Here is a 21,750-nt window from a genome sequence, read left to right as displayed (position 1 = left end):
ATTATTATACAATCACTAATATTATCGACTTATTACATTATGATCACCAGTGATCATATAGTAAAATTTCAAAAATTTAGTGGTCAAAAAACAATTTTAAGAAAATATAAATGACTGAAATTATAATTTACTAATAAATTGCTTTCACCATTGACCTTGCTAACAAACTTTTACGGAAGGGCTTTAATGGCGGAGTAGACTACTTGTCTTTCTTGCCACTTTCATGGGTTGATTATTTGACGAGACATATTCCGCAAATGAGGTTTTGGAACTGATTTTGACCTTATTTTCCATTGCCGATTGATCAAACATGACAAAACACGTTCACTACTCAAATGCGACAGTTTTGAGGTTCTTTTCAGTAAACCGACTCGTCAACATCATTTGATTAAACCTTTATCATAAAAATTTTCATCCTATGTTATGAGACAATGTAAGTAATACGCGTCAAGCCGTCAACCACAATATAAAATATTAAGAGTTAATTGAACAATAGATAGAGTGAAATAAGATTTAACATAAGCCTTCAAGTAATATTATTATCACACCACTAAAGAATGATTGTTCCTTTTAAGATCACAACATCTGGCTGCAACATTCATGTGTCAGCCAACAAATTAAGACTACAATCTACAAGCACCAACAATAATCCTACACATTGGATCGGATCAATTATAAACTCGGTACACAAAATCCTAATTCTACCCTTACGAATGAGAAATTCGGGGTGAAAAATCTCTTTATGACCACATCTTTTCATGCTTATAATTTTTGTAATGTTATAATTGTTTACATGTGTAACTGCTTTCTCCTGCTGAACCAGGCAAGTACCCATTTTCCATAACTATGGCTGCGCATTATTGGGTAGTGATCCTGCACCAAATTCAGCAAAGCATCGAACACAAAGCCCTGCTCATTGCAAATTTAAAACAATCATCGCGTTAAGCATGCGTTAGTCCATTCCATTTTGTGGTAACACTGATATTTGCCTACTAAAGAATAGAGGATCTAAGAAGTATGACTGCATGAGTTCCACAAATCAGAGGTGCTTCGTATAAGAGATTAGATGGAATCATAAAGTGCCTAAGCCAACCATATCAAGGTGCAAATACATTAATCAAGTAGCACATGTTGTTCAATGCAATGTGCATGAAAAGACGACGATGATGGAAGCAGCAGAATTTAAGATTTATCAAACCTTAGAGACTGACAAAGCTGATTGAATAACATAGTTCCCAAAAGGATCGAGAAGGAGTGTAGACACGATTGGACTTCTAAGCAACTCCACTATGATTCTCGTGGTCAGTGGTTCTTGTGATTCCAACAAGCATCTCTCAACAACATTGCTTCCGTACCTATTACAGGAAAGAGAAGCATAATTCCCTTGAAGCTGTCTGAGAAGTCTTTCTGTTGTTTGTGTCTCTTTCAGTTCCAGTATATGTTGCACCACATAGTTGCTAGAGAAACAAGAAAAACAATAACACAAGAGCACATATCAAAGCTCAAACATTTGCACAAGTTCCACATCAAATCAAGTGAAGCAATAAGGAAAGACCTTTTAAAGAAACACACACGCACAACCGGTTTCAAAAAACCACGCACCCATATTGATCTTTGGCTAAGTTTAGAGCATTTGCTATGATCTCTTGAAAGAGATGGGCTCTTGCCTCTCCATTCGAGTGGTCAAGACAATGCTTCAGTGCACAACATCCACATTTGTCTAATGCAATTTGATAACAGTTATTAGCCACCACATTCAGAAAATACTGCCAATGAAAACCGACGGTCAAAAAAAGATGTTTTACATTAACAAAGGTGCAATGCAAAAACAAATCTTGGTCAACAAAACAGCAGTTAATGCATCTATTTCATTATCGTAACGTTTTAGATATGAGCAAGTATCATGTAACCCCTGCAATTTAATTCAAATGACTCAAGACATAAACAATTAAACTAAAACAGGATTAACATAGACAAAAAAAAAATGAAGCTTTAACTCAAATCGTTACTAGTCCAAAATTAATGCTACCTTGTTATCTTCATCAGAGAAATTTTTCAAGCAATACTGGATCACACGATGACCATTCAAATCCTTCGACAATGCAACAGCTCCAGGGCTTAGAGCTGACATAAACAACGAGATCTGTTGTTGAGTAGTAAGTTTCTCCAACAATTTTTGTACAGCACGAGCCCTGTCACGGAATGAAAACATATTAGTGTTTTATTTATTGAACACAAAACAACTTCTTAACCAGAAACAAAAACAAAAAAACAAAACCGAATCAACCAAACATACCCATGAAGATTGAGACAAATCTCAACAAGTCGAAACCTATTCTTAATAACCATCAAAAGAATCTGATTCTTCTGTTCCTCGCTACAAACATCCACAACTTTTTGAACAACAAGATTGGCAAAAGAGTTCGACATCAACTCACAAACATGATCAATAACCTCCATAAAAACCATATCAATTTCCTCCTTTGAAGCTTTCTCAACTGACTTTTGTAAAAACTTACAACCATATTGATCTTTTGCTAAGGCAACAAGCCTACCCCTCAAATCCCCTAAACTCAAACAATTCAAAGGTTCATGCAACCAATGATGCCGAGTCTGATTATTATTACAAAGCTTACTAGTATTAAAACTAGATCGGTTTATGTTATTGTTTAACCCAAAAGGCATTGTGCAACCGGCAGCAGAAGCAGCAGCGGACAAGAGCCTGGTTTGATTAGAAGAGGGTAATATCGAGAATTCAATATTCCTACTAGAACCAAGCTGATACGAACTATACATGAAAGCCCCCCAACTTTCAACATCTGGCCCCACTTTTGTGCCCTCGCCAATAACATTGTTGTTTCTATCTTGTCCTGCTCTTGCAAACCCACCGCCAAATTGATAACCAGAATCGGGTAAATCCGGATAACCTGAAACATTAAGACCAGAAAAGGCTGATTCTAAGGTTTGAGTTTGATCAAAAGAGTTGTTTTGTGCTATATTTTCCATATAAAAAAGTTCAAAGTTATGATAAAAGGAAAAATGATTCTCCGGAGACTGTGAAACAGGAGACAAAAAGGGTACAGTAGACTCCATCAAAACAAAAAACAAGACCCAAAAGAAAGATGCGAAGAAAATTTAAAGGGTTTTTGGGATAGTTATAAAGGGTTTTTAAAACAACAAGAATTATAATTAAAAAAATGCATAGATAAACCAGGGTAAATTTTAATTCCAAGAAAAGTTATCCTAAAACAAATTTTGATTTTCAATGGGTAATTTTGGTGTGTGTGTGTGTTAAAATCAAGGGATTGAGAAACTGAAGAGACATCCGTAAGAAGAAATAAGAAGACTAGTTTCTTTTTTGCATGCAATTTATGGAAATACTTTCACGCTGGAAGCAAAGCAAAAGGCAACCAAAAAGGTCATAACACACGCCCTGTGTTTCCTTGGTCCTATGTCTGACCAGTTGACCAACTTCAATTTCGTTTTTGTTTTTGATCCTCTTTTATTATAAGGTTCTTCCATTCTTTTTCAATTTTGTTTATTTTAAGGATTCTGGTCTACCAAGATTTTATATAAATTATTTGAATTATGATTAAAAACTTAATTTCTATTCTACACCTCGGTTCCTATTTAATTAAATATAACAACAATTTTAGTTTTTAAGAATGATATAAATATTATTATAAAATTATTTTAATATTTTCCTTTATGGAATTGGGTTTGATTAACTAATCATGAATAATTTTATTTTTTATCCAGATTTATCCTTTTATATTGAGATATTTAATTTGATAAAATTAAGGTAAGGAAGGATAAGTTACTATATATCTCTTCATTTAAGAGATTTTAAATTTTATTTGATATATTACTTAAAATTAATTACAGTTTTTGATAAATATAAACTTTAAATTTTAAAAATTATATTTTACATCTTATATTTAATTTTAAACATTTCATCTCATTCTAAATAATAAACAAAATTCTTTTTATAAGATAATATAATATTTAAATAAATTAAATCAAATTAACTGAAAATATTTTCTATTATTTTTAACTTTTTCAAATAAAAATCTATCAAATTGTTTTAATTTTGAATTATTAAATATGTATATATATAAAATTAAACTATTTTCAATAAAAAAATTCAATAATTTATCAAATAAAACCTAAATCTTAACATCACCGATAATAATAAACATTGTAATCTTATTTATTTTAAAAATAATCATACCATGTGTTTCTTTCATGAAATATTGAACATCCTTACTTTCTTGCACTTGAGTTAGATGTGAACATGAAACTTCTAGAAGTCATGGTCAAATATGGCTACAACCTCACTGTTATGTGTTATTTTGGGAAGTGCATATCCATAAAAGTAGTGCACCAAGGGCAAGGAATAGCCACTGAACAGGGTAAATTTATTTCCGTACTTCTTTTAAAATTATAAATTAAGATAATAAAATGTCAAATTTTAATTCCTTAAAATATATAATTTAATGCTGCCCTTAGAAAGAAAGATTTAGCTTCATATGCATGAAAATAATGTGAAGGAAAATGGGACAATAATTAGACGCGTTTAGCTATTATCATTTTGATGAATAAATATTGGTATCACAAATAGCAATTCAATAAAATCATTTCTTCTGCAGTTGCATTATATAGATATCAGCATTGCATTTTAAGGAAAGAAAATCCAATGTAAGTAAAGATCAAATTTCATCCCTGCTTGTATTTTTATCCTTAATTGTATGATGGAAAATACATGATAAAAGTTCCAAATAAAACCACCTTGAGAAATCAAGGATTGAAATGAATATTAAATATATATTGAGATGGAGTGAATAAAATTAAAAAAATATGTTGTTGAGTATGACTCTATTTTAATCAAATTTAAGAAATAATCTTTTAATTAAATTACATTTATTTGTTTCAATTAAACTCGATTAGTCTAGATTACTTTATTATTATTTAACCTATAGAGATTAAAACTCATAACACATTTAGAGAATTTTGTGTTTACATTTTAAAAGTTCTTAATTTTCAGATTTTGAAATTTAACTTTTATCTCCATCATTTAAAGAATTTATTCTACTATTTTTTTACTTATTACTTAATCGGTTCATCCATTGACATCTATTATACCGTATCATTAAAGTCTTACCTGTCATGGACTACATTTCATTTTGTTGTCTTATCTGTCAAGAACTATATTTTATTTTTCATTCTATCTGTGGAGTACTACTCGCCTAACTTGGTACAATGGGACCACTTTGTAGACGAGTCAATGAGATATTGTGGATCAAGCATAGCATCCTCGCGGGGTCATATATTTTCTCTCTCAATTGTATATTCTCTGCGAACCGTAATGGAGGTAAAGGTGTTCTTGCTCACACTCAAATTTTTGATAAATTTTATTATATTCTTAAAATATGTAATATTATTTGGAAGTATTTTAGTCTTTTCACTTTAAAAACAATTAATAAAAATATGTATATAATAGGATTTGAACCCATACCAATTACATTAATAAAACTTTTAATTTTTTTCTATTTTAATAATGTGTTTGATTAAGTTTGTGTCATAAATTAACTCGGCATGACTCAAGATTGATGAAATACAATGATAAACAATTTGATATAATTTTTTATTTTAGTAATGTATATATTTAACGTGTTATTATTAATTAGTTTTAAACTATATGTTTCATTATTTATTGTATGTGATTTTTAAACTGATATTTGTGTTCTAAATTTGTGGTTTTCAAGTGTATATGAGTGACATAGTATTATATTATTAAATGTTTTATTTAGAAAATAAAATTATTATTTTAAATATTTAATTTATTAATTTATCATATTGATCATTAAAATGAACTTTGAAAACATATTATATTATATTATATTAATTTTTGTTTCAAATTCAAAATTAACTTTTAGCTCTAGAAAATTCAATTAAAAAATTAAAGTTTAGTGGCAAAATCGAATGAAACAAAAAATTAGTGGCAAAATTTGATATTGCAGTTGGTGTGTGAGTTTCACGAATTCTTTTGTTGAGTTATTGTCACCACAAATTTCTGATCACTGCCTAATTTTTGTTGGTCTAAATCGATATACGTCAACCATTTCGAAACCTTTTAAGTTCTTTAATTTCTAGACTAGTCATCCAGAATTTCTGACAATGGTGGAGAAATCTTGGAGTAAGCCAGTGGAGGGGACTGCTATGAAGGTGAGTTTCCTAAAGTTAAAAAGATTGAAGCATGTGCTTAGAGGTTTCAATAAACGGTGCTATGGAGATTTATCAGAAAAGGTGCAGGATAAAAGGAAAGAATTGGAAGCTGCTCAGCTGGAGTTAGACAGTTGAGATATTAGAGAAGGAAAGGCTTCTTTATGGTCAAAATAAGGAGCTGTTGGCAGAAGAGGGAAGTTTTTTTAAACAAAAATCTCGGATTTAGTGGTTGAAAGAAGGGGATCAAAACACCAGTTTTTTTCATAGTGTTGTGGCAGCAAAAAACAACAGAAGTACAATTGAAGTCTTGGTTACTAAGAGTGGTGGAAGGGTAGAATCGCAGGCTGAGCTTACAGAGGAGATTGTTGGATATTTTAAAAGAATTTTGGGGACTTTTGATACTGCAGTGGTTGTGCCATCAGGGGGATTATTGCAAGAGCTATATCAATGTTCTTTAACATCTGATGATCAAGAAGTTATTGGTAACCGTATTGAAAGACGAGAAGTAAAAAATGCAATGTTTGCTCAGAAAGCTTATTTTTTAAAAACTAGGAATATTGTTGGGGATGATGTTACTGCAGCAGTCTTGGAATTTTTTCAGGTTAATAATTTGCTGCCAGCTTTTAACTCAACACTTGTTGCCTTAGTGCCTAAGAAGTTAAATTCAAGTTGTATGAAGGACTTCAGGCCAATCTCTTGTTGTTCAGTGATCTATAAATGCATCACTAGAATTTTGATTGATAGAATGACAAGTTTTCTACCTAAACTTAATGCAGGCAATCAGTCAGCTGTTATTCATGGAAGGAGTGTTTCTGATAATAGTCTTTTAGCTCAGGAGATGGTTAGGGTATGGCAGGAAATCACTGTCACCTAGATGTGCCATGAAGATTGATCTTCAAAAGGCTTACAACTTCCTTAATTGGGATTTTATCTTTGCAACTTTGGAGGCTTTGGGATTTCCACTATTGTTTATTCATTGGATTAGGAGTTGTGTCACACAACCTTGGTATTCAATTTCTTTTAATGGAGGATTGGTAGGATACTTTAAAGATGCCAAAGGTACAAGGCAAGGGGATCCGCTATGAATGTTCTCTCCAAAATGCTTGATAAGGCTGTTGAGAATGGGTTATTTCAATACTATCCTCAGAGCAAAAAAGTTAAACCAACACATCTCAGCTTTGCTGATGATTTGTTAATTTTTGCTAAAGGAAATTTGGAATCTGTTGTTGGTGTTCAGTGTGTGCTACGGCAGTTTTACTGTTTCTCTGGCCTACAGCTTAATAGTTCCAAAAGTGATGTCTTTTCTTCCGGCATATCTGATGCTGAAGCGCAACATACTGCAGGTGACAGGGTTCAAATTTGGTAATTTTCCAGTTAGGTACCTTGGTGTACCCTTAGTATGATTGGGCAAATAAGTTTTGTCTTATGATGGTAGATTACAACTAATACAAGGTTTCTGGTTTAGGCACTTAATAATTCCTAAAGGTGTGCTTAAAAGGAAAAATCAGTTGTGCATGAGATTTTTTTGGAGGGGGGAGGAGTGAGGATGGCAAGGGGGCAAGAGTTAATTGAAAGGTTATTCGTATGCCTAAGGCAGAAGGAGGATTAAGCTTGAGGGAGTTAGAAAGTTAGAACAAAGCAAGTATTTTTCAACATTTGTGGTCTGTAATGATGCAAGCAGGATCATTATGGGTGGCATGGATTCAGGCATATATGCTTAAAGGCAAATCTGTTATGCAAGTCCCTAGTAATGGGAGTTGGAGTTGGAGTTGGAGCTGGAGCATATTGTTGCAAATCTAGCTTCTTCACAATCTGAACTGAGGTTGAACCAAGGAGAAAAGTATCAAATCAAGCGGATTTGAGATGCGATAAGGGAAAGGAATGAGAAAGTATATCTTGAAGAAAGCTTATTTGGTATCCTTTATACATACCAAGCATTCTTTGGTTAGCTGGATGGCTCTTCATAACAGACTGCCAACTAGGGACGGATTGATCAAAAGAGGAATGAATATAGAAGGGAATTGTTTATTGTGTGACAGGGAATTAGAAACAAGGGGATCATCTTTTCTTCGACTGCTGCTATTCTAAGGAGGTTTGGGAAGGAGTTCTTTCATTGTGTGGTCTTCTAAGATCAGTTATAGGATGGCAAAGAGAATTGCAATGGGCCGTCGAGAAGTTTAAAGGGAAGACATTGCTGACTTCTATTCTTAAGCTTGCATGGAATGCGCACATTTACTTGATACGGCTAGAAAGAAACAATAGACAGCATGGGGGAAATCAGAAATCAATAGATGTGAATATGATAAACTAAGTAGTAAGGTACAGGCTATCAGGGATTGCAATACAAAAAGTAAATAATGTCAACTTGCAATTATGTAATACCTGGAATATTTGTTGAACAAAAAGTAATTTATTGAAGAAAAAAAAGTTGAAGTATTGTGGCAATTTTATCTTTAATCCAAAAATAATTTCAATTTTCAACAAAAGTATAGTGACAAATTTACCATTAACCCCTATTGTTTTTGAAATTCTCATTAATCTTGCAAATTTTTTAATTAGACCCATTTATTTTTGAAATAAAATCCCATCTCCAAACCCAATCCATGGCTAAATTGACCAAAACATAGTCCATATTAGACCTGATCATGAGTCGAGTCACCCGCATAGGCCTAAAGGCCTGTCCAAAAAGAGAGAGGGTTTGGACAAAAATATAGACCCGAAAAATGGGATTGGATAAAAATAAGGCTCATTTCCTAAACAGGTCAAGCCTAGGGTAAGATTTTTTGACACGAGCCTAGCCCAACCCAAATCAACTTAAACTTTTTTTCCGTTATTGTTTTGCTGTCATTTCACTATCATGTTGCTACTATTTGATGTATTATATTTTTAAAATTTGTTTTTATATAAAATAATAATATAAAAAATTAATACAGACAGGCCGAGTCAAACTCAAGTTTAACATTTTTAATCTGAGCCAAACTTAGATAAAATTTTAAGCCTATTTTTCAAGTTGGGCTAAACCAAACTTAAAAACTGGCCTAAATTTTACATCAACCGGACCCAGTCCATAATCAAGTGAAGTCCATATAAATCGAATTTACCCGAAACAAATCAAAGACGGCTTAATTAAGTTTGAACAAAAATGAACCGACAACGGAAAACGAGATTCCGGAATTATATGAAAGTATACATAAGAGAATCCAGCACTCAGGAATTTGCAAATTTGAGTTGTTGTATTGTATAAGTCCCTTTTGGGGAAACAAGAATGGCAGTCTGGCTATGGTACATGAGGAGTTCTTACATCAAAGAATATCAAACTAAGACGTTTCTTCTTTTTCTAATTTGAAAATGGACATGATAAAACCTATTACAGGGATGGAAGTAGTTTTAGCCGCCTGCAGGTTGGAAAAGTGTTTACTCTATCCTCCAGGATGAAATATAACTCCGTGCAGCTCTGACAAGCACATCGGTAGCAATCTGGAACCAATTTTGTTTGGATATGTGTTAAAGCTTGTTGATGCACCAAATGAATGGTTTATCTTTTGCAACATTGAACAACTGCCATCATGCTATTTGGAGGCTTATGCAGACAGCTACATACTTCTAAGAATTTGATGTTCCTAGCGCTGACTGCGCTTCTTGATTAAGTTCCATTCGCAGAAAATCTCTTGGATAGTTCTATGCTGAACCAGGTGGAAGGAAGAGCACCACCACGTGAAATGAGATAAACTATGAATGCTATATATGCAGCTGTCCAAATACAGATAAATAGTCCAAACAGCAGCCCCTTTACTTCAGAAACAAAGAAATCCAGTAAAAGATACCCATTGATTACTATTACCAGTGCAGCTACAGTCCAGGCCAGTTTCTGCAAAATAATAGAGAACATGAACCAAAAAGTTAGCTATGTTTTCAATTCATGCATCAAACCATGAATTAGATATATATTAATTGACTTGAGTATCATCAGCCGAAGCAGCTCAAGCCAACTAATGTGTTACATATACAATTGAAAGGAATGATGCTTAGTAATTTAATTAAATTACATATTATAACTATGTGAACTAAAGATACCAAAAAACAAAGTTTACAACCCATTGTCATTTTCAAAACATTCTTTGTTAAGACTTCATGAGTTTTGCGCAACGATGGAAGATCAATTTGATGCTTTGTATTCCTAGAATTACAACAAGAGGGTTGGATAACTTTAATCTTTGTTAAAAAAGCAACCAACAGACTGTGTGCATCAAATTGCTACTTAGGCAGTTCCGCAGGTTCATATAAAGCTGAATTTCCAGTTAAGACCTGAGGTCATGAGAGAATCACTCCCATCAGAGCCAAATGCTCTGTCAATCAAATAATTGGTAGGAAATCTAATGGGTCCTCCTAGCGAGCTCTATGGAAATGCAGAGTGACTTTGATGCTATTTCTAGACCCTTCCAAGAAGCATATAAATATTAGGAGAAGTCTTGGACTTGAGAACTCTCTAGAGGTTCCTCTAGAACAATATGGTGCCTTTGGCTCCACCCCCCCCCCCGCCCCCCCTAAGCAGCCTTTTAGGACTACTAAACCTAGACACAATCCTCACAATTTTTGGTACTTTTAACATACATTGCAAATGAATGAAGATAAAATAGAATAATAAACCAAAATAACAGCAATGATATTTGACTTCTGAAATGAGATCAATAGCATAGGCCCTAAGATAGTTTAGGATTACCCTCTAACAAATATCATGATCACCTATATAGAAAAATGACAAATGAAAGAAGACAGAAGACACTTACTCCTTTTCGCAAAATATGCCTAGAATTCCTTTTCACAAATATGCCTAGAGACTACCACTGATGGCAAAATGAAAGCAATGAGCTGACTGACGAATATAGGTAACATTTACAGCAGAACATACCATATGATCCCCTTGATATCAAATTCTGCATCATGGTATCAAAATCTTGATAACATTTTGTTTACTAGGACCAACTCAAGTTTCTTGTGCTTTAAAGGCAAAAAAATAGTGGATGATAAGAAGCATTCAAGTGAAGCATGCTGTTTTATATAGGGATTGTGATAAAAACATGTAAATTTGACAGTGTTTCTTTTCAGTTCTCTTTGCAATCAAATTGCTTCAAACATGAAAATTTAAACCAAATAATATGAAATGACTCAGGATTGAATATATACATGATAAGAATTTGATAGTTTAGTTATTATAACATGTAGGCTGCTGCAAAACACCAATAGTCACTCATGCGAAGGGATAGATAGAACAAATAAAATGGGGACAAGTGAGACAAAAGCTTACCTCAAGAGTAGGCCCAATCCTAAAGACCCCCATGACGTGCTCCTTGGAGACCAAGGTTAGAAGCGGGATCAGTGCAAAAGGAATTTGTATTGACTGAAGCACATTAAGCCATTCATTCAAAATATCCAACGAAGCTTCAGATGTATTAAACACGAGAGCTACAACTATAGTTGGCACAATTGCAAAGCTACGCGTAATCAATGCCCTCAACCACTTCTTCAGACGAAGGTTGAGAAAACCTCCCATTATAAACTGACCGGCATACGTGCCAGTTATTGTACTACTTTGTCCAGCTGCTAGCAAGCCAATACCCCATATGTAGAGAATTGGAAAGAGCCCTCCACCATACTTCTCCTCAAGATACTGCCCTGCGTTAACTAGTCCTATGTTATTTGCTTGTTTTGTGCCATAGAATCCCTTGGCAAAGACTGTTGTCACAAATAAATTGATCATGAAGGAAACTAGAAGCGCAACAGATGATTCAATTGTGTAGTAGTTTAGTGCCTCTTGAACCCGGCCTCTCTTTTTGGGATCTATGTCTCTTGATTGTACCAAAGCAGAATGTAAGAATACGTTATGAGGCATTATGACACAACCCACAACCCCCACTGCTTGTCGAATCGTTTTCGAGCCAAGTCTAGGAACCAAAATACCTACAACAATCGCCAAAAACAAAAAATATTCAAGAAATGAAATTTTCACTTCATGAAAAATGGAGGTTATGTTAAAAAAGATTTACCAATTAGTAGTTCTTTTCCATTGGGTTTTGTATCACCAAACATCCAAGCAAATGCTAAAGCCATAGTAGCAATCAATACAGCAAAAACAGCTTCTAGTTTCCTGACTCCGTAATTCTCCAGGAATAAAAAGACAAAACTGTAAACAGAGACGGAGAGAAACACTTGTTACTAGCGAAAAAGAAAAAAGAAGCAGCATTTTTCAATTCAAAAGAATAGAATCTGAATTGATCTTCCCCAGTGAACACCCAGAAACGTTAAAAAGAAAAGTTTCAAACTTCAAATCCAAACAAATCTAAAATATCAACCACGTAAACAACCCGAAAATGGAAGAAAATGTGCAGAGTGAGTTCATCAGATCGAGGACATTTACCAATCCGAAGCGGTAATTAAGACACCAGCCCATAGCGGCAAAGCACCGTTACTCAAAATTTGGATAGCTATAGCACTGCCGATAACCTCTTGAATATCAGCTCCAATAAGCGCCAATTCCGCCATGAACCACAGCACCAATCGAGCCCAAGTCGGATATTCCTCTCGGCAAAGCTCCGCAAGATGCCGGCCTGTTGCCACTCCGACCCTAGCCGACAACAATTGGATAAGCAGGCCCATGACGGTTGCCCACATCAACAACCAAAGCAAAGAGTAACCCGCAATTGCCCCAGCCTGGAGATCCCCTTCCAAATTCCCCGGATCTAAAAATGCTATACTCATTAGAAACCCCGGACCCGTAAACAACCAGAGCTTCTTCCATGAAAACGGAGGGACGTAATCGACATTTAGGATGGATTCAGGCGTTTCCAGGTCGACGATCACGACTTTCTCTCGGGACTCGAATGCCACCTCGTTTTCATCATCTGACGACAGCGAAGGAGATTGGGATGGCAATAGGCGTTTGGATTCGGATTCCTCAGCTGCATCTTTGTCTCTGTCAGGTTCCTCCTTTGGTGACTCCTCGCCTCGGTTTGGGGAATTCATCGTCGGAGGAGGAATATTCTGTTGACCAAAAACGGAATATTCCGTCTGTTTGTTAAGGTCCGTTTTGGTGGAGGGAGAGCTCTTCCGTTGAGTACCGTAAGAGGTTGGATTTATATCGGTTACTTTTCGTTTAGATGCCGAGAAAACGAGCGCAGTCTGGGTTCATTATATATCCCATTGGAAAAGTTGAAATCAACGTTTCTGACCATTTAGAAAGTGACACGTCGATAGCGCTGTCGATGCTTTTTTTTCATTTCTTTTCTCGCGTAAACAGAATGCAGAAAATCATTTTCTAATTTCTAATTTGCTTTTATTAAGCTAAAAATGCCGGTATTTGTTTTTATTGTCCCTTTCTCTTTCTTTCTTTCTTTTTTTAATAGAAAACAGGAAAAAGAAACTCAGATGTAAAATTGTTTTTTTTTCCCTATAATCACGTATAAAATAGTTATGATTATCATCTCAGTTGAATAAATGATAGTTCTTCTTTTCTAACATGCTCATGTATGTAGCCAAGGTAAGGCTATCTCATTCCAACACTAGAGCCTGCTATTGCTATTGACTTAAATAAAGAAAATTAGTCGCATGGATTTCACAATCCAAATATTTGACCTTTCCTAATTGGCCATTGCAATTTTGCCGGTGTGATTAATTTTTTAAGTTCAACTTCGTGATATTTGTTGTGCATTATTACTCCCCATTTCAATAATAGTAGTAATTATGTGGTGTAGTGTTGGGTTACTCACTTTATCTTTTTAACTATATGATCGGGTTTAATCTCCCCTCATACAAATTGAACATATTTTATGCTTATCCCTTAAAAAATACACCTATAATAAAAGGATTAATCTCATTATCGATAACAAATGCTCTAATTACGACAAAAAAATATCTTAACCCTCTTAATTTGCTAGAATTATTTTTGAAACCTTTACGTCAGTAATTTTATAGTAATAATAATATAGTAAATTTTCTGTGTTTTGCATCCCAAATTTTTAAATTCAATTTCAGCCTTTGGTAAAATTTCATTTTAGGCCCTTTTAACATTTATATTTTTATAATTAACAAAATGATAAAGTCAAAACTTTACAATTGGGTTTATAAAATTTTATGTTTGCCCTTGACTTGGCCAAGAACAATCTATCTGAGTACTTTGTAAATTCTTGCTCCGGATATACGTTAGTACTGTTTTGCTAGTTTCACTGTGGTAATGGGTAAAAAAGCAAGCCATGTCTCTGGGTATCTATACTTTGATCCTCACGCCATAATTTGCTGTCTTTCATTTAATGATTGTTGCTATCAATATGAAAAAGTTGCTTGGTGTCATATGCTCGTAGGAGCCCTATAAAATAAAGTAGTGCAGAAGAAGGAAGAACACAAGTACATATGCTCCGTTTTGCAGTCCAATGGTGTGGCATCTCCAACCCTAACCACTAGAATGATATTATTCTAAACAAAAGCTGCACCCTTCTTTCTTCATCGTTCAATTGTTCTGTGCTGATTCTTTATTTCCTTATAACATTATCCATACTATATACTATTATTGAGTTCAATGTCAATAAGGTTGTCTGGATGAAATTCCCATATCTTCAAAATATTTTTTTCTTCATTTTTGTCCGTTTCTGTGCTTATACTAATAGATTTTTTTTTTTAATTATGAAACAATACGTTGGACCTGATTGTTATTATATTGAACTAATTGTTGAAGTTTGGCAAAAGGTCTGGGTATTCGACATCTTATTGCGTAGATGGATTTGTTGATGACAATTAATTTTTTAAATAAACCGTACAATGACTTTCACTCCTCCACCACCTTAGTGAAAGACTATTTAGACTTGAGGTGAGACACATCCTTAACAGGCCATCTTGCAAATCTTGCCCAGGAAAAGGATATAGGCATAATACATACATTTGTTGTCCCCTCCACCGAGTATTACTTTTCTGCTACAGGCAGATGCTAGTGGACTTGGAGAGCTGAGACTACATTTGTTTTGCTTTTATTTTTTACCAAAAAAAAAAACAAATACATTTTTTAAATTATTGAATGAAACATCAGGATGTTGGATTCATGGCATTTCAATATGCCTTAAGAAAAAAATTATACAAATAATAAAATGATTACACAAAACATCATAGACTAAATTTGAGAGAGGAGGTTGATCATGGCTGGGCGTGGCCTACATTTTACAACCAAGGGCTGAGCCTTGGGCATGGTTAGCCCACTACCTTCACTCATATCCACCATCTCCTCACCAATTCTCTCCCACTCAAAGCACTGAATCAGAGATCCCAATGTCAAAGGAATCAACCCCATTGCCATGCTCTCTCCCGGACACCTCCTCCTGCCTGTCCCAAATGGCAACAACGTGAACCCATTATTTACCGCCTCTGGTCCTACAAACCTGTCGGGCTTAAATTCACTAGCCTTTTCCCATAATCCTGGATCATTCTGAATGGCCCAAATGTTTACCAACAGCATTGTGCCTCGCGGGATAGAGAACCCCCCCACGGTGCATTCCTCGGATGACTCGTGCGGTACCAAAACTGGGCTTACGGGGCACATCCTAAACGTCTCCTTAATGATGCCGTGGAGGTATGGGAGTCTACCAAGATCTGATTCCTCCATAAACCTGTTTTGTCCAATTTCCATGTCTATTTCTTCCCGAGCTTTAGAAAGGGTTTTTGGATTGTTTAGCAAAAGTGACAGAGCCCACTCCAAGGTCCCAGCTGAAGTATCTGTTCCAGCTGATAACAATACCTATAGACAAAAGATAAATAGAACATGAATAACAGGAGATATGGAAGCTGGATTTTACAATGGAGAATAGCTTACTTGCATCATGCCTCTGATGATATCATCTGTATAATATTCAGGATCAGTTTCTTGCAAAGATAATAGAACATCAACCATTGTTTTGCTGCTCTGTCCAGAATATGAATCATTTGTTAATTTTCTACGTTCTTCAATCAAGCTCTGCATGAATCCGTCTCTCTTCCTCTGTAATGCTATCAGCTTTTTGTCAATTTGATTGAATCCAATCCATTTCAAAACCGGTAGAAAATCTCCAATACTTGTGACTCCACTCAATTCAAAGGTCTCTGTCACAATTTCTTTGAACTTTCTTTCTTCCTCAAGTTCTTCCTCTCCTTCTCCATAATATCTCTTCCCAGCAATCATCCTCATCATAACATTAAGAGTTAACTCAAAAAACATCGATTTCATCTCCTCAACCTGAAACTCACCACCCTTTGAACTCCTCCTATAAAGCCTGAGAATCAAAGATCGGATTTCATCCATTCGTATCCCGCGATACTTTTGAACACGATTAGATGACAAGAGTTCAAGAACGGCCACACGCCTCAAGTTTCTCCAGTGGTCGCCGTACGGGGCCCAGGGAAGAGTACTATAATTGTAACCAAGGTGTTTCCCAGCGAGCAGGCGAGGGCGGTTTGCAAATACGATGTCGTTTTTGGTGAAACATTCTTCTGCAGCAGACGGAGAAGACACGACGAGGACAGGGCGAGACCCGAAATGAACGAAGAGAATTGGACTGTGCTGCTTCGAAAGCTTAGCAAGGGTGCGATGGAGGGGCCTTTTTATGAGATGCAGATGGCCTATGACGGGAAGGGAAAGAGCAGGGCTTGGTGGGAGACCTTTGTTTTGGAGCAACCTTCTGGTAAGAAAATAGAGGAAGAGGAAGAAGACAACGTAGTAGAACAGCGAGGCTTCCATGGCTAGATTAGATTTTACGCGGTGATCCATCCTGATAGAATCATTTATAGGAGAATGGCAGTTCGGCAACTGGTGATGGGAATTAATCTGAGTATGGGATAATATCATAATACTAAGGCTTGCGTCAGTGCGTATGTTATCTACTGCAGAAGCAGGCAGCTGTATGCTACAGCCACTAATCTTTATTACTGATATGGCGTTTCTAGCACAGCCGTATGATAAAGATGTGCCAAATTATATAGATCCAAACGGGATCATTTGCCCTTCTCTTTATGAATCTATAGTCTATTTGGTAAGTTGGTCGAGGACAAGCTGAAGTAATGGCTCCAACTAAATACCGCCAACATTAAGGCGATAGTTTGCAACTCTGGTCCTGAATCTTGATTCCTAGCTAAAGTGGTCCAGCAAGTAGCCTAGCCTCGCCAAACTTGCATAACCAATAGGAGTCTCTTGTAATGTCAGACACTATTTAGAAGCCAAGAAATGTGTATTTTGCCATTGAATTTTCGATGCTTCAGTCTTCACTTTCCTTGGGTGTTAACCTTCTGTCAAGTTCAAAGTACTGAAGTGGAGTCTCGCAAATATTTCATGTTAAGAATCATGATCGTAGTATTTTAGTCAAGCCGTGATCAAATCAGGTTGAATATGATATAAGAATTCATAGTGTACAATTACAGGTCAACTCTGTGCAATCACGACAGTAAGCAACCTGTGATAGGAATCAATGGGAAAAGATCATAAAGAGGTATTGCGTGTAATATTTAATGCAAAAGCAAGCAGCTGTCTTCAAGAGCCTTCAGTTTCTTTTACTGATACAACATTTGTAGCAGTGCCGTACGAAGAAAATGTTCCAAATGATATACATCTACTCAGAATCATTTGCCCTCTTTTTTATGTATATAGATCATCTATTTGGTAAATTCGTCAAGGACAAGCTACTGGTCCAATTAAATCCCTCCAACAACATGTTATTCCTTTAGACTACAGTCTAGAAGGCTTGAATTCTTCGACATCATATTAAACTGTCATCTATTTTAGTGACACTAGAGGGCAGGAAGTTCAGCTGTTTACAAAGTCTTTTGTAGATTACTAAATCCAGTCCAGAAATTAAAAACATCTTCCTGTCACAATCTTCTATTACAAGAAATGGGTGAGAATGGTGACACAAGCTTATTATATCCATTTAAAAAAGGCAAGACTATGCCTTTTCCAAGCGATAAAGATTTAAGAAAGCCGACTTAGCTGCTAGGACAAAACATATTCAAACTGCTGAAACTAACTATTGGCATCAAGGCAGATTATTCTCTCAGCACACAAAGCCAAAATGGCACTCGGTTAGCTACAAGACTCCAAAACTTAAATTATTTATCTGTCACTTTAATAAAAGCTCAAAAATTGTTTTATACGATTAAAATTTATATATTTTTTTAATAAATTTATATGCTATTTTACTAATTTTGTTTAGGTATCTAAAAGTTTGTTGGAAAATGATAATTTCTCATGATCTACTAAATATTTAATTAAATTACTTAGTATTTATTATAAATTATTTATATTAATTTTAACTAAATTACAAATTATTTATATTTAACCGATAATCAACTCATGATGACAAGAAGTATAGATTTAATGTTAGAGGAAAATAGCCCCAAAAAATATGGAATGGTAAAGTAATTAGATAATTTGTATGAAATGTTTATTTTTCTTATTTAACTTTATTAATAATTGTATTATTGAATTTTTTAGATTAACATATTTATGATACTTTGATTTTAAGTTATGTTGTTTATTTAGAAAACAAAATTCTGAACACTTTTTATAATAAGTAATCTTATTTTTAGATTATATAATTACAATTAACTTATACATATAAAGAGTTATAATATAATTACATCAAATACATGCAAAGAATTATAATTACTTATAATTATAATTATTATTTTAATAATTCCACTTTTATCTAATTATTTTTTTACATCTAAACACATCATTAAACATTGCACCATCAAAATACCAGTTGGGAATAAAAGTTTATGCTAAATCTAAAACACTGAAAGCCAGTAAACAAAATTATTGCATTTTCCAAGGTCAAGCGAAATTTTAAATTGGTTATATAGAAAAAAAAAACATTTTTCATTGCATGGGCAGGAGACGGGGTTTTTATAAAAATAATACTAAAATTTAATTATTTACAAAAATAGGTTAGGATAAATTATTTATGAAAATACGTGCTTACACAATACTCGTTAGTGTCACTTGATACGTCGACAACACTACTTCGTTTTCAATCAATCATCATGTAATCATTTGGTTAAAAAATATTAGTGCCACCATTGTGTCAGGCAACACCCATATATTTATTTGTGAAAAATACGAGTATACTAGTGGAAAAAGATTAATGGTGTTATCGGTCTGTCAAGTGGCACCCGTGATGTTTATAAAAAAGTAGGTGACAAAAAAAAAAGCTGAAAAAAAAATTTCATTGGTGTCGTCGGTGTACCAGGCGTCACCGATGGTACTTTAAAAAAAGCCTTGAAAGAGAAAAAAGAAAAAAAGAAGTTAACACCTTGCTGCCAATGTGACCGATCGATCACGGGCTCCCTCCTTTATTTTCTTTTTCGGGTTTTTTTTTTCTCTTCTTCCCCCTTATAAAGAAGCCATGGTCCCTCCCCTCTCATGTTGGAAGAAAAAAAAATTGTTTTCTTCTTGTTAGTTGTTGGTGTTTTAAGGGAATATTGGTTTGTGTTGGTGGTTTAGGAAAAAAATTGATAGTTTTAATGTATGTTTTTATTATTTATTATAATAATTTGTATATTATATTAATGTTTATATTTTAAATTATTGTTAATTTTAGATTTAATATTTAAGATTATATTTTATTTATAAATATTATATTTGTGTTTAAGGTGTAGGGATAGATTAAGGTAATTTTAATGTATGTTTTTTAGTTTGTAATAATAATTTTAGATTTAATGTTTAAAATTATAAAATGATATAAAAATTAAGAAATCACGAAAATGGGATGGGGAAATTAATTACAAGAATGAGTTGTTTGCTACGGTTGGTTTGTATTTATATTTATATATTTTTAATAAAATACTTCAATTTCAATTGAAAAATATGGGTTATGATAAATCATTTTAATTTTTTGTTTAATTTGTGATTAAAATTTTTATTGTTTGTGCAAATATCAAAATGGATTCTTTGATCAAAATAATAGATCACATAGCAATGATGATTAAAGTGCCCGTAAAAAAATTTGTTTCTTGTTATTCACGGGTATATTTATAAAGTTGCACATCATTTTTATTTAATTGACATATTTAATTAATGCGGTAATTTAATATGAACAGGGTGAGTATCATGTGTCCATGGTTCGAGCTACCAGCCGGACAAACATATTTTGCCATACTTGGATGTCGCAAAATTTGGAACATCAGCATTGATTTGGAAATTTGAGTTGAGGGCTGACTTAATATCTGCATTGGTTGAGTGGTGGCGTCCAGAGACCCACACATTTCATTTGTCACGTGGGAAGTGTACCATCACCCTAGAATATGGCACATTGCAACTTCGGCTCCTAGTTAACAGTGATACAATCACGGGTTCAAGTAAAGTGTTCGAACCTATGACGCTTTGCTATTAGTTGCTTGGACGCTCACCTGGTGATGGTGAAGCTAGGTTTACCAATTTGAAAATTTCTTGATTAATGCAAATTTTTGATACCTTATTGAGTAGTGTCACTGAGTGGGTGTAACAACCCGATTTTCAGTGATGTCAAAAACAGTGGTTCAAGACCACTAAATTCAAAAAATAAGCTCGTAAATTTTTATTATTTAATATTTACAAGCCCAATGTGGTTTTTAAAGATTTTTGAATTAGTAATTTGTGTTTTATAAGGCTTTATTCGGTTTAAGTGATTTAGAAAAGAGGTATCGAGATCTCGGTCCTATAAACTAAGCCGTAAATATTTTTATAAATATTTATGGGGTGTCATTAAGGTAGTATTAAAGTTTTGTTAGAAAATTTTAACGTTTTGGTAGTTAATTAATTAAAAAGGACTAAATTAAAAAAGGTGAAAAACTTACTAATTAAAGAAATAGTGATTAAATAGCCTAAATAGTAAATAAAGGAGGACTAAAAGGGAAATTGGACCCACATGGGATGGCTGAGGCGGCATAAGCATAGAAAAATCAAGGAATTTGAAATAAGGGTAAAATTGTAAAATTTTCCAAATTTAAGTGAAATAAAAGGGAAATTGAAATTCTAGACATTTTCATCATTATTTTTTAGTTCTAAAACATCCATTGAAGAGGGTTTAAGCTAGTTTTTCAATATTTTCTTCATGTAAGTTTAATTCTTGCTCTTTCCTTGAAATTTTTATGTTTTGGGACTTTTACAATTAGGTCCAACTAACCATTTCATTAGTTTTTGATTTTATTGAAAGTTTTGGAAGATATAATTGATAATTTTATATGATTTTAATTATTAGCTGATGAAATTGAGATGTTGATGGATATTTAAAGGTATTTTATTAAAGGATTTTGGATGAAATCATGATTTAGGATTAAATTAAAAGTTGTTGAATTCATGAAAATTTTTGAATTTTCATGGAATTAATAGGCTACTATTGATATATATGAAAATATCTAGGCTTGGGATAAGGATTTAAATTGCATGAATTTCATTTTCCGAGCCTAAGGATGAAATCGTCATTAATTAAAAGTATAGGGGAAAAACGGTAATTTTTCCTAATATGTGACTTGGATTGAATT

At 33.9% G+C, this 21,750-nt stretch overlaps 4 protein-coding genes across 4 annotated transcripts; 1 reads left to right on the top strand and 3 right to left on the bottom strand.

The window, feature by feature from the left end:
• Positions 1-509: 509 nt before the first annotated feature.
• LOC105769722 (pumilio homolog 15) lies at positions 510-3,311 on the bottom strand. Its single transcript, XM_012590545.2, has 5 exons — positions 2,297-3,311; positions 2,030-2,192; positions 1,603-1,766; positions 1,199-1,457; positions 510-909 (listed from the first exon to the last, which is right to left on the bottom strand). The coding sequence occupies exons 1-5, from the start codon at positions 3,091-3,093 to the stop codon at positions 790-792; spliced, it is 1,503 nt and encodes a 500-aa protein (XP_012445999.1). The 5' UTR covers positions 3,094-3,311; the 3' UTR covers positions 510-789.
• Positions 3,312-6,177: 2,866 nt separating this feature from the next.
• Positions 6,178-7,099, top strand: LOC105766841 (uncharacterized). The gene is made up of 2 exons (XM_012586397.1): positions 6,178-6,355; positions 6,504-7,099. Exons 1-2 carry the CDS (start codon positions 6,178-6,180, stop codon positions 7,097-7,099), a joined length of 774 nt encoding a protein of 257 aa, XP_012441851.1.
• Positions 7,100-9,439: 2,340 nt separating this feature from the next.
• LOC105769863 (metal transporter Nramp2) lies at positions 9,440-13,395 on the bottom strand. Its single transcript, XM_012590801.2, has 4 exons — positions 12,641-13,395; positions 12,270-12,406; positions 11,531-12,183; positions 9,440-10,093 (listed from the first exon to the last, which is right to left on the bottom strand). The coding sequence occupies exons 1-4, from the start codon at positions 13,243-13,245 to the stop codon at positions 9,869-9,871; spliced, it is 1,620 nt and encodes a 539-aa protein (XP_012446255.1). The 5' UTR covers positions 13,246-13,395; the 3' UTR covers positions 9,440-9,868.
• Positions 13,396-15,307: 1,912 nt separating this feature from the next.
• Positions 15,308-17,265, bottom strand: LOC105771032 (cytochrome P450 81Q32). The gene is made up of 2 exons (XM_012592431.2): positions 16,076-17,265; positions 15,308-16,000 (listed from the first exon to the last, which is right to left on the bottom strand). The coding sequence occupies exons 1-2, from the start codon at positions 17,081-17,083 to the stop codon at positions 15,380-15,382; spliced, it is 1,629 nt and encodes a 542-aa protein (XP_012447885.1). The 5' UTR covers positions 17,084-17,265; the 3' UTR covers positions 15,308-15,379.
• Between the last annotated feature and the right edge of the window lie 4,485 nt (positions 17,266-21,750).

Source organism: Gossypium raimondii, chromosome 5 (genome assembly GCF_025698545.1).
Source record: "Gossypium raimondii isolate GPD5lz chromosome 5, ASM2569854v1, whole genome shotgun sequence".
Classification (NCBI taxonomy): domain Eukaryota; kingdom Viridiplantae; phylum Streptophyta; class Magnoliopsida; order Malvales; family Malvaceae; genus Gossypium; species Gossypium raimondii.
This window is presented reverse-complemented; position numbering and strand designations above follow the sequence as displayed.